The sequence below is a fragment of the Thermobia domestica genome, chromosome 9 (assembly GCF_964235325.1).
Source record: "Thermobia domestica chromosome 9, izTheDome1.hap1.1, whole genome shotgun sequence".
NCBI lineage: Eukaryota > Metazoa > Arthropoda > Insecta > Zygentoma > Lepismatidae > Thermobia > Thermobia domestica.
Genome location: NC_137462.1, coordinates 99,152,515 through 99,166,764, shown reverse-complemented (window position 1 = coordinate 99,166,764; position 14,250 = coordinate 99,152,515). Strand labels below are relative to the sequence as shown.

The following is a 14,250-nucleotide window of genomic DNA, read 5'->3' as shown; positions in this document are numbered from 1 at the left end:
AGACCCGTAAAGGAGGCATAAAGTTCGCCTTCAAAAATAATGCAAAAACAATGCGCTTGTGCCTTCCTCGCCCAGACCCGCTTGTGCCCCCAGAAAAAAATTTTGGTCCACCAGTGGGTGTTTAGCCAAATGAGTTGGCCAGTTTGCCTGTTTAACCAATGAGTTTGCCAGTTACCCAGTTTATTTAGCCAAATGAGACAAGCTGCCGCCGCCTGGGCGCTTGCCTGTCGCTTCCACCATTTCATCTAGCATACTGTTCACAGCTTGCCAGCAGCTCGGGTTTAGCGTAGGGATGGTCACAAAGTTTCGGTTCCAGCGGAACCGGTTCTGTTTCAGAACCGGTTCCAGACCTGGATCCGAAGAACCGGTTCTAGACCTGGATCCGAAAAACCGGTTCCCGACCTGGATCCGAAAAACCGGATCTTCTAGAACCGGATCCGTTCAGACCCGAAAACCGGTTCCACTAGGCACCGGTTCTGGTCATCCCTACCATTCACCGCCTTGTGTCGCAGTGGGACAAGTACCTCAACAGTCAGAGCCAATACTTCTAACATACGGGTAAGAGTTTCTGTTCCTTGGCCTCCGGCTCGTTTCTTCTTGAACGCTCCGAACTTTCACAATACAGTGAACTTAACGTGTTACGGTTATTAAACTTGAAGAATAGAAAGTACATAAACATACCTATAAACATTTGCTTGTAGCAATGATCACACGTTGTTACCTTAAAAGTTTTCGTAAATCTATGAGCTATCACATGACCCATACTTCGAGAGATCGTAGGTGTCCTTGGAGACTTTGGTACTTGCAATGTCGCTACAAAAGAAAATAAACTATTAACAAGAAAGCAATCTAACTACATTAAATATAAACATTAAAAGAATACATCTCTATGATGTACTAAAATGTTTGCATTAAACCACGCTTCACACACATGTTTGCACAATTTAATAATGGAGAAAGTATTTAAATTGTCAAATATCGATGTTAAATCTAATTAACATTAAGTGTACTTTCAGAATTAGTTCTAAATGTAAATTATGCACTTCAAACATTGAATCAAAATATTAACATTTTTATTAAGATCATTGTATTAAATAAATAAATACAACTTACTAGAAAAAAAAGAAAGAAAAGGATCGGAGGATAAAGATAGGAGAAAAATACTCGAGAAAAGGATGGAATGGAGTCAAGTACTCGAAACTCAATTATGATCGTGTCCAATTACGTGACGTTACAACAAAGCAACTTACCTTGTGCCCCCTCCCCCCATTTTTTTCTTTTAACTGAATATTTCCTTCCTCGCTGGAACTTCAGCAGTACAATTTTTGCTGCATCATCGGATCCTTTCCGGTCAGCAGCAAAAATTATGCTGACAACGTTCCCAGTGACGAAGGAAATATTCAATTACAAGAAAAAGACGGAGGCACAAGGTAAGTTGCTTTGTTATGAACATGTGCCCTATAGCTTTTACCCATAGATATACTTGATATTGTGGTCTCGTAAAGGGTGGAAAGGACTTTGCGATGAAAGACAAAACTCACGTGACGGATAGGGCGAAAAACAGAATTACAAGTGAGGTGAAATATTATATATACTACCCCGACATACGTAAAATTTGTGGTGTTGGTAACCTCCCGCTCCACAATCAGTAAAGCCAAAGCTGACAATCTTTCCTGCCCTATTGATTATCTCAGATAGTACAGAATACGTGTAAATTTTTACTAAAAGATATTTCACAATTGCTAATACATCTTGCAACAGTCAAGAAAATCCGAACACCAACTCTCAGATTTAGAAATACAAGTCCATAATGCACAATGAAGCGAAACAGGTCCTCTGATGTCGAAAACTTAACATCAGCCCTTGCCTTGAGTATTCGGCACCCCATTACTTCACTGAACATCTCCAAGCTATCCAAATCTGTATCATCAAAGGTTCCCTCTCTGTTTCACGCTATTTTAATTGGTTGTACACGTCAGTTTCTTTATGTATAAAAGAATGCCAAAACTAGAGCCCAGTTTTCTCAAACGGATACATCTGTTTTCCATTTCTGTGCGTATTTTGTCAATTAACTTTTCATTGGTCGTAGTAATTCGTCTTCTGCTCTATATCCTCTGCTGTTTCTCCAGGTATTTTCTTCTTCCTCTACCGTCTCTCAACCTGGACATAACATGTACTGCAATTTCTTTGCTTCTTCAAGAGAATTATTGCATATGGCATTACTGTTTTCTGAGAAATACTCAAAGTTTGAACATCTTGAGCAGCTTTACGGAAATTCATAGTGTAGTCCTGAAGCTTTTCTAAACCCGGTCAATCTTGGCAAGTATATTATTCAGACCCGAAGAACCAACAATTAAAATGTTAAAATCCAATGCAACAACTGAACTGCTTCACTTAATTTTCATCCTGATCATCTGTAACATTTTCCAATAGTTCACCAAGTGTTCTAGTTCATTATACTCTGACACTCAACGAGTTTCTGACTCGGGTTTCACTGATACACCAAAAGAAGTTCTCAGTCTCTCCCATCGAAAAATTGACCGCGAAAAATAACATATATAGCCTGCACAGTACTGAAAAGTGTCACACCTGCTACCTCTGTATAGATTGCACAGTTAACAACTGTATCTTTTGCGGTAAGGGCGGCAAGTCTTTGTTGCACTCCTGATTTGTAGCCAGATATTGCAAATGAATTTTCGTAATACTGCAATCAACAATCTTCGAAAGGTAATTTATCCTTTTACAGTTGTTGCAATATTATGTCTCCATTTTTTATTTTTTTACGGGCTTGAATGAACCCGCAGAAATACTAGTTCTCAACTATGTTTTGTTTTCCTCAACGTTTATATCTACATATCTAATGATATCTGACATTTCATCTTGGTGAACGGCATTAGGAATTGAATCAAACATTGTTCCATAGTATTTAGTCTTCTAGAAGTCATACACAAGTTTTTTCTCCAAATGTAAAAGCTAAAACTCATTTTACTGTTTTTTTAAGCCATCCATGACTGGATCGATAAGTGGTACTTTCTCCGTGGTCTCTTAGGGGAAATTCTGTTTGACTAAATATTTTATGCAGCATAACACACTTAAGCCCTTGTCCTCTTCAGCAATTTGATCTCAAAGTTGCGAAGCTATTATACTTCTTTTATTTAGTTATTTGGTCTAGGAATTAATTCGTGCGGTTTTTAATAAAAATTGAAGCTTTATTTCAAAAACAAAGTAAATGAATACGTTAACAAAAATATTGTCCATCGCTAGCCACTACTTTCTCCCATCTTTCAGGCAATTTACGGATTCCGTGTCGAAAGAATTCCTCATCTTTTGACGCAATATAATCAAAGATCCATTTTTTGATACTTTCTGAAGAAGTGAACCGCTGTCCAATCAAATCGTTATTCATGCAATCGATCAAGTAGTAGTCAGACGGAGCAGTGTCTGGTGAATATCGCGGGTGGAGTAACACTTTCAATCCGACATTTTCCAAATAGGTTTTGACCGGTTTTGCGACATGTGGTCGAGCGTTATCATCTTGATAAATAAGTTTATTATGCCTGTTATTCCATTCTGGTCGTTTTCAGGCCAGAGCTTGCTTCAAACGCATTAATTGTTGTCGATAGCGGTGTCCATTAATAGTTTCACCAAGTTTCAGAAGTTTATAGTACACCACACGTTTCAAATCCCACCATATATACAGCATAACCTTTGCACAGTGAATATCTCGTTTCGGTTGTGAAGGACCTGGTTCACCTTGCTTCACCCAGGCCTTTTTTCGTTTAGGATTCTCGTAATGAATCCACTTCTCATCACCAGTTACAATTCGATGCAAAAATCCCTTCCTTTTCTGTCTTTGAAGCAGCAATTCGCAAACGGTTTTTCTTCTTTCAACGTCTTTCTTTTCAATGCATGTGAAACCCAATAAGACATCTTTTGAATCATTCCTATGGCTTTGAGACGTTTGGAAACTGTTGTTTGCTCAACTCCAAATGCTTCTGCAAGTTCGTCCTGCGTTTGACACGAATCCTGATCAAGCAATGCTCTCAATTCTTCATCTTTAAATTCTTTTGGCTGTCCAAATTGCTTTTGGTCTTCCAAGCTGAAATCACCACCTTTAAACCGTGCAAACCACTTCTGACACGTTCGCTCAGCTAGAGCATGGTCACCAAACACTTCCACTAAAATATTATGACTTGCGGTAGCACTTTTCTTCATGTTAAAGCAATGAAGAATAACTCCCCGCAAAAACACTTTATCAGGCACAAAATGCGCCATTTTCAGTTGAAGAAAAAATGTTGTTGTTTCCGCTTCAAGCAACTGACATATACTAAACAAGATGCTCAATAACAGTAGTTTTCAACGCATGTTTGGATCAACGAAACTATGGGACAATAAGCTAGTTACGCCATCTTTTGTAAAACCGCACGAATTAATTCCTAGACCAAATATTTATCGGACTCCTATCCATGTTGTAGAAGAATTTCCATGCCTTTGGGAATTCTCATGTCCAGTGTTTTTCTCCATCTATTAACATTCGCCCAACGGAGATAGGGTCATTTTTGACCCATTTTTTTTTATTTAACTTTTTTCCTATTTCTTCTTCCTTTTTCCGGTCATCGGCTTAGGTATGCTTCTTTTAACCTACGTCTACCATGTAGTAATACTTCTATTACCCTAACATTCTTTATTTGTCAACTACAAATAAACAATTCTTTGTCTGGGTCTTGAATGACCCGGGCTTCGCTGTTTACGTGAAAGATGTTTTATTCGTCTTGTCTACCTCACACCGTCCGATTTGTTGCCATTTTACTCACTCTGCATGATCACTTCTACCTACGATCACTTGCTCATTCCCTTAGCATGCTACAACGTCAGCAGTGCTAACAGGTGGCAAAAAATTCCCACAAAACGGGAAATTCATTTCAGTGGTGGGAATGCGGAATATTTTCTTCCAAATATGTAGGATATGAGATAATTTACTTCAAAATATGTACCAATGAAAACGCACGGTAATATATATGCATATCTGGGTGTGTTTGTGTGCGTTATATATTTGCGGGAAACATTGAATCATATTGGAAAATTTCATGTCTATACGGACCGGAAATTTCCTTTTATGAACTGGTAACACTGCCTGTCAGAGTAAATATCAAATATTTTAGTCCAATTTCATTAATGCAGACGAAGAATTTAAATAAACTGTGCGCGTCTGTTCTCTGTGCGGTAATAATGTACGAGCAAAGGTTTTTGAAAGCTTCAGATGAGATGTTTCGTGAACAGATTAGACAGCAACAAGAAAGTGCTGAAGCTATCATAGTCTGGGTTCAGACTGCCCCCCATTTTTACCTTCTAGATCCGCCACTGAAGACCAATATTCTCACCACTAATATCAAACTTTAAATTAATTGAAAATCTAGTAATAATACTATGTTCTCCTTAAAAAACAATTAAAATATTGATGGGTGAAAAATGACCCTATGTTCGTCGGATATGTTATTTCTAGTATCTTCGCTGAGCGAGTGTTAAAACCACTTTTAGTTTTCAGATAACAGTCACTGACTACATATGGAAAAAGTAGACACGAAAAACGAACTGCTGCGTCCTTTACAGGGAATACACCAACAAAGATCGACTCACCTTACCTCCTTTTCCCAATTGTTTTGTAAACCACACTGAACATATAGTTGCATCTACATATACAAAATGCACTTATATTAAGTATCCCTCCAAATAAAATTGGGGGCGGAAATCAAATGTCTCTCTCCCAGTGACAAAAGGAAGAACTTAATTAACTCTTTATATGCAAACTAAATTGAATGTTCATTATGTCAACATTTGATTTTAGGATGAAAATTACTGGTAAAGAGGAAGAAATATAGACCTAACGACAGAGAAGAGGCACAAATTTACGAATTATATTCACGCAAAGAAAGAAAAGAAGACATTCCTATCTAGCTATACAAGTATTTGATTCGCAATTAAGGGCCTCATTTAGGAGTTTGCTGGTAGCCATATTATTTCCAAATTAAATTAAATTAAATTTTGAAAATGAGTTACAGATTATAAAGATATACAGTAAACTCTGACGTCATAATTTTAAAAGGAGTTGAATGAAAATTCACTAAAAATTATCAGATTAGTAGCAAGAAAGAAACGTTACAGTAGATCAGAAATAAATGTAATTGTGGATACGATACAAAGTGCATATTAAATTTTATTTTGAAATTCATTCCTACTTATGTAACATTAATCTGTCGCTCCAGGATACTGTGCCCGGCGACAGATGTCCAATCCTCCAGCCCTTCTAGTTACGGCACTGTTTGAAAATTACTTTTACTCTTTACAAAGAATTCAAGATTATTGTAGATGTAACAAGCAATCAAAGGAGAACTCTCTTGAAATAAATTCCGGCGTACGTGCCTGCATCAACGTACTGCAAGATAGACTGCTATTCTTCTTTGAAACAGACACCATGTCCCGGGACGTCAGATGGATGACAGGGGTACTATGTCATAAAGCTGACACTCGTTGAAAGAAACAAAATCAGGTTAAAGTTTGCCGAAGTCTGGACATGAATTCTATAGAAAATATTTTAAATCTTTTACAGCTAAAATTGAAGAAACGGCCATCCAGAAGAACGGTACTTGAGATCCTTTGTTACGAAATATACCACCTGTCACAGGATGTTAGAGATGACTTACCGACTACCATGGTACGTAAAACTGCATCTTTACGTGCTACCAAAGGGAGCTTCTAAAGTACTAACTACAGAATAAGAATGCTAGTTCCGTAAATTGGTATGCAGCAATGGCTATAAGCTTATTTCTAAGGTGTCTTACTTATGTCAGTATATGAATTAAAGTATAAAACGTGTGTGAAACAATACTGACAAATATTAAATATAACAATAATATCAACAAACTAACACATTAGAACTATTATTTTCAATTTTTTCTTGTCCTTACATGAGTAAATAAGTTAGTATAATTGAATGTACAATATTGTTATGCACTTACATAAACTCGTACAACAATGACAATAAATAATAAATAAATAAATAATTTTTTAAAAACTGGAAGAAAGAAACCATCCAGCACTTGTACAATACCGATATTTGACTGGCGGCATCGAAAATATTAAGACTGTTTAAATCTCAGTAACGATGGTAAACTATCAGCAGGATCCAAAAATTTCATGTTAAGTAGGGACAATACTAAGTACAGAGTGTTTCAAAAGTCCCATACCACACCTTTTAAAATCCGTACGGATATATTTATATTGAACTTGATGTAGGAAATATACAATAGGGCTAGGGGCAAACCTTTTGAATGGTGGTTCGCGGACGGCCACCATCTTGATTTTTTTTTTTTTATTTATTTCAAACGATAGGTGGATTATGTGATACATGATCTTAGGCTAGCATTTGCTCACGATGTCAAATCTGAAATCAGATTTTATGTATCTTTATTTGGTGGAACGTTATGGGCAACGACAATTGATGTTTACCTGTTACACAATATGCTCCATACGTGCTCCTTTTTGATTTCATGAAACTTCAACTACGGAACGATACCTAGGACCAGATACTGCCAGGTCTACTGTCGGGATATGGTACATTTCCCAATTTTTTAAAAAGACGATGCGCCTCCCCACTTTGGCATCCGGGTGCGTCAGTACCTGAATGAACAATTTCCCGGGGCATGGATTGGTCACTGTGGGTAAGTTGAATGGCCTGCCCGATCACCAGACCTCACTCTAATGGACTTCTACCTTTGGAAACATATTAAGGCTATGGTGTATGGTGTGAAAATTTGTGATCATCATCTTGAGCAACGTATTACTACTGCCTGTACGCGGATTTCCCCAGCTATCCTGCTCCACATTCACAGCAATTGGGAGAGTCGTCTGCACACGTGCATTACCCAGCACGGAGCACACGTGAAGCACGTTGTGTAACAGGAAAACCTCAACTGTTGTTGTCCATAACTTCTCACCAAATAAATATACATAAAATCTGATTTCAGATTTGATATCCTGAGCAAATTCTAGCCTCAGGTCATGTATCACATGACCCACCTATCGTTTGAAATTAAAAAAAAAACTGAAATTCAAGATGGCGGCCGTCCGCGAACCATCATCCAAAAGGTTTGCTCCTAGCTCTATTGTTTATTTCCTACATCAAATTCAATATAAACACATTCGTACGGATTTCAAAAGGGATGGTGAGGGACTTTTGAAACATCCTGCATAACTAAGTTCTCTTCAGAAACCGGGTGACCGATGTTAGTTTTACCTATTTCCATTTTTAAACTGGAATGTAGAGAAGATTGTCGTAATTTGTTTTGAAAACGGTTCTCGGCGGCTTATAACTTGTAAGAAAGCGTTTTCCGCACAACGTTTATTGGGTATTTTCTGCTTCCTCCAAGGTCCCATACATAATGGGCATATTTATGATCACCACTGTTTCACATTTTAAATGACTCTTGTATAATTCGTCACATTCTTCATACTGCCATCTACATCATTCGTATAAAACATACCCTTCAACATGGATGAAATTTCGTGTCAGGAGCAAATAGCATATTAGTGATAACTTCGTTAAACCCTTACCCATAGAACTCAAATATTTTGCTTATCTTGTTTTGCTGTAATTAAAGAATATATTGCTAGAAATTGTTTTGAAAACACCTAGTAATAAAAATTTAAACTCTCTCACATCGTAACGACGTCGTTACTTTATCCTATAGAGAATAAAATGAAGCTGATACGCCCTGACCTTACATACAGTTTCACTTGCAGACTCCTGTTAACTATAAGACATATTTTATTACCAGTATTAAAAATAAGTTACATTAGATCTATATGCCCTGTAAACTTAATTAAAAAATAATTTTAAAAAACGTTATTATGAATTCGACTGAATGAAGATTTTTTTTCCTTTTTAACTAAGCATACGCAACAAACCCGGAAAAAAAAGATAGGCTACAACTGCATGACTTTTCCTATTTCTACTATTATTTCCAAAGTTTAATCAAACAGAAAAAAATCTCAACTGGTAAATCCAGAACCTCCCAGTTACAAGATTATTACATTAACGTCTGCACTTCCGCGTTCAGTAAAACCACACTAATAATTCCTAAAACTAAACTGGTAACATGCTTTAGTAACACTTACACTTATAACTTCCATCATCGCTGTCAGCTGCGTTGTACGGTGGCGACTTCACTGGGCTTGAAAGTAGAGGTGAATTGTGGCCTGACTGTCCATGGTCCAGATTGGGTCCTGGCTCTGTGGGTAACCTCCCGCGTCTTTTCGGCAACTGCTCCATGCTATGACCCAGCCAAATCGTATTATGCTTTGTCCGCATCAGCAAGTATCTAATAGTGGTTTATAGGTAGGGAAAGTGCACCCAAAAAAAGTGCACAAGCAAAAAAAGTACGCGAAGAGAGAATATCGACAGGCGAAGAAAATAGGAAACAAAGTAGTTGCATGCACAACAAAAGACAGGAGATTTAAGACAAAAATCACACACCCATACACAATATGAATTACGCAATAACAAATGTTAAACATCCCGAATCAACAAATTAATTATAAATTAGTAAATATGAGAACAGTTGATGAGAACAACAGTTATTACGACGAAAGTATTGAAACGTTTGAACATGTTAATTATATCCAAGAAACCAATTCCACAAAAATTAGTTGAATTATAAAATTTACCGTTGGTTATGTAATGATAAATAAGTTGAAAGGCAGTTTTAATGAAAAATAAGGGGAAAGAAGGAAAAGACAAAAATACGAACATTAATAGGAACTCCCACACGAGAATAAATCATAAATGATACAGCTACATTATTTGAACATGCTTACATAATAGAACGATATTAAACAAAAATCACCTGAAATACGTTATTTTATACGATAACGCACAACTTCTATATAAACTATGTAGTACTTAAGTTCGAAATGATAACCTACTAAGATATTCATAATTCACAATGTCACTACCCTTTTTTTTCATTACAAATCGAAAAACGGTAAAGAATTCCGCTAAGGAAATATTTCAAATTTTATGTTAATTTGAAGCTAAATCTTGTATAATAAAACGCAATATATGCAAGAATGATAGGCTATACAGAGGTTGATTTATTGATATTAAGCCGAAGACAATGTGTAACTGTACTGCGCATGCGCAACTCATCGCCGTGAGATTGCCACGAGGCAAGCAATAGTATCTCGTTAGTCACGCATTAGAGTAATTTGGTCAAGCGTAGTCTGATGCCGCCGAAACTGAACAGATTCTGGGAGGGGTTCATTGTGGCTCTTTCCGAAGCTAAGTCCACAGCGCTGCGCATCGTAGAAATGTGTCAAGTGAATAATTTTCATAGGTCGTGCCACGGTGATTCCCATTACACGGAAATATGCGGCACAGAGTCCTGAGCCCACCACATCAACGCAAGCAGCTACAAACCGGCCTCCCCTGAGGAACACCCTGCCGCTATTAAGTGTGGCTCGGCGTATGGTAACGTCTGAAAATTTCCACACACTGCATGCGATGGCCAACAAATGCCGCACATCGCAGGCGACAATCAACTGCGCCATTCACAGGAATTTACAGAAGAGAGAGAGAGAGAGAGAGCGAGAACTGCAGTAAGCTGCATGAAAGTCATCTCGCGGCTGATCGGTGGAAATTCATTGTTATCTTTGATAAGGTGTCGATTTACCTTACAGACTGTGGTGAGGTTTGTGTCATTATATACAGGCCCGTTAACGCCAAGGGACGAAGCACGTTCTTCCGCCAGTGCGCAGAAAGTTTGCCAAAAAGATTTATTATTATGGTCGGTTTCTCGTTTAAGGGCAAACTGCGTCTCCGAAAGATGGAGTGAAACATCAAAATCAATGCTGTGTACTACCAGACTCATATCCTGATTGAAATGTATCAGCATGAAATCCTAGCACTGCACGGACGAGACATGAACCAGGTTGAATTGCACCAACACAAGGCATTCACCTACACGGGCGCATAGAAACAATACTGAAATTCTATCGCCATATGGAACAGAACACTAGAAATTTGGCAATTTTCCTTCTTTGGCTCCCTGTCAAAGAGTCCAGATGCCAGTCCGATGGACTATTGTGCTTTCTGACTCATCAAGCGGCGCCTGTCCCATCGTCGAGTCTGCAGTCTCTGGCCTATAAAAAGCCTGTAGCGAGGAGTGGGATGTAATACCCATGGTCCAACTGCAACACAGTCTCCTGCAACGGAAGCTCCGACACCGGACAATAGACGGTAAAAGTAGCTTGCAGATCGAATACAACCGGTACTGCAAACACAGCATTTACTACGGCACACGAACATTCGGCTCAATATAAATGAATCAACCTCAGTATTTCATATTCGAAGTAACGGATACTTCATTTCGACCATCACTGCTTTAAAGTTCTTGGAAATGCTTCGAAATCTTCATTTTAACAAAATACTGCAGCTCTTATTTCTACCCAGGTATCAAATCAACTACGAAAGAGAATTGTATATATATATATTCCTAAGGTAACTGGTTTTGAATCTATGATGTGGTACTTATGTAGATGTATAAAGGATATTATTGAACTCTTATCGACAAATTTTTAAGAGGTGATTCCTCACATCGAAATAAAAAAAAAATGTGGGGAAAAGTGCACAGTTTTGTAGCTAGGGATGCGTGAAAAAATACATCGCAGCACGCGTTATTTTGAACATGAGAAACTTCGTAGTTGGCGTTTCTTAACACTTCCGAGGCATTCCTCGCTCACTGTTGTCAAAGTTTACTGTTTGCCTACTTTGGACATCTTTATGTCCGTGCATATCTAGGAATTATTCTGGAAGCCAGTCGGAGAATTATGCCCTGTAAGGGATCCCTAGCGCACCATTGCACCTTGCTGAAATATGCACTTTCGAATGGCGTAAGTAACTTTTTTTACGCCGATATGAACCGCCACTCCATGGTTCCTCATGTTCGAAATAACGCATGTTGCAATTTAATTTTTTAGACGGCTTTGAAACTATGCAGTTTTCCGCACAGATCCATATGAACTTTTTTTTTCTTTCTTAATTTTGATAAGAATCACCTCTTAAAGTTTGTCGGTATAGTTCATTAACACCCTGCATAAGTATATATGTAAGATGTTACTGTATAAGTCATATGTTAATTCAATCGCCACTTACCAGAAGAATGAATGATTAGATATACACTACTAATAAAGATGTTAGCACAAGTAAATTTAGTGCTTTTACTATTTTAGGAAGATTGTTATTTCTAGTCAGTTACTGCAAGCAAAACAGAAGTATTAGGAATTTATTTTAATTGCAGACTGTGAAAAAGATTTAGTTTATTGTCTCACAGTTACACCCTTAGGTTCTACAGTTACACACTAAGGTAAATACTATGATACATGCACGTGAATTATGATGAAATTATTGGTGAAATGATAAAAGCAGAAGCAGACGAGAAGAAAAAATAATTAAAGGACAAGTTTTTCTTTACAAGTGAAGAATGAAGATCGAAATATGTAACACTGTGAGTCATAGGGAAACACGATTATACCCTCAGACCGACGAAGGCTTTTCGAGTCTGCTTGAAGAATTCTTGTGAAATTAACGGAATAAATAATAAAACAAAATACTGAATATATTCAATGTTAGTTTTTTATTAATATATTACACATGTGTTAATACTGTAGTGCATTTTATATCCCATATATATCGATGCACATATAGCAACTGCAGAAAAAGTACTTTTCATCCCTTAGCCACAACTTCCTCATTTTCCTTTAATATAACGGATATATCGTACCACGGACGAGATGGTCTCACAAATCTCATGATCTTACCCCTATTATGAATAAGAACGTTGTATTACGACTCGTTTTATTTCATTTTCGTGAAAAAGGGGAAAACTTCTGGTAAAGTTGCTAGGAAATAGTTTCGAAGTCCGTTCAAACAACCGACATTCCATTCCAAAGGCAAAAGTGTAATTTCTTTGCCAGTTCGTAAGGCCAATTAATCCAAGACGGTTTCGGCGAAATATACCGAAGTTAATATCCACCATATCGTACTTCCTGCGAATCCAACTTCGACCCATTAAACTACTGCTCTCCTTATATCTGCTAATGGACGCTACAGGATACATATTACTAAATTAAAATTAAGTACTAACTTTGTATCCCCAAAAGAATATTATATTATATTAAAAAATATGATATATATATTTTTAAAATGATTTCCCCTAAAAAAATTATGTAGTAATATTTTAAACATTGCACCATAAAAACGTTTATAACAGCTATTGTCAAAGATATATAAAAGCACTGTTTAAGATATCAAATGGATTCACGGATCAAAATACTCTTACCGTCACGTGATGCTATTTTCCCCACATACAGTTTGTCTTCTATGCCCCCCCCCCCAAATAATAATAATAATAATAATAATAATAATAATAAAAAGATTTGAACAAGTCTAAAGTGCACCGCAAAGTTGTATTTAAATGACTGCTGTTGGAAAATTGCTTATACTGACAACAACGAAACCATCAACCTTCTGCCTGTGTAGAAAGCAATATCGTTCCTAGCATAACGTGACGTGACAGCTGTCCTTCATATAGAACAGTGAAATCGTATGTAGCATAGTTTAGGAAGGGAAACAGGAGCACCGAAGATGAGAAGAAGTGTAGAAAACTCAAAACAGTGGTGACCCTGGAAAACGTGAATCGGGTGCACGATATGTTTCTCGCAAACAGGCGATCTGGTGTCACGTATTGCAGAGAACCTAGGAATCAGTGTGGAGCATAAGAATTACATCGTGAATGAAGAACTAGCTATAAAAAATAAATAAATAAAATAAAATAAAATAAAAACAAAAAAAAAACGGTAAAGTAGGTGCCAAAACTTCTCTCAGCTGACTTTAAGTGAACAAGACGAGTGTATGTACAGATTGTTGCACCGTTTTTCAGTAAGTGGTTCCTATTTTATTAAGCAAATTGTTAATTTGATGAAACTACTACATGTGTATGATCCTGAGATCAAATGTCAGTCTTTGCGGCGGTGCCATACTGGATTACCTAAGGCCGAAGAAATGTCGGAAAGGAAAATCCGCAAGGAAAATGATGGGGGTCATTTTTGAGGGAACCGTGAGGAAATGATAGTAAGCGAATATCTGGAAAAAGGTACTACATTAAACGCTGAACGATATGTGAACCTGCTGGACAA

The 14,250-nt window shown here is 37.3% G+C and overlaps 1 protein-coding gene across 2 annotated transcripts in view; it reads right to left on the bottom strand.

The window, feature by feature from the left end:
- The window catches only part of ksr (kinase suppressor of ras), a 116,222-nt gene that overhangs the window by 72,114 nt on the left and 29,858 nt on the right, over positions 1–14,250 (bottom strand). The window contains exons 6-7 of one of the 2 annotated variants that reach the window (XM_081771592.1): positions 9,175–9,377; positions 682–813 (exon numbers count right to left, since the gene is read on the bottom strand). In XM_081771592.1, coding sequence (XP_081627718.1) covers positions 682–813; positions 9,175–9,377 — 335 coding nt within the window. The remainder of the gene's footprint in view (positions 1–681; positions 814–9,174; positions 9,378–14,250) is intronic. The other variant, XM_081771593.1, reaches the window with a different exon arrangement.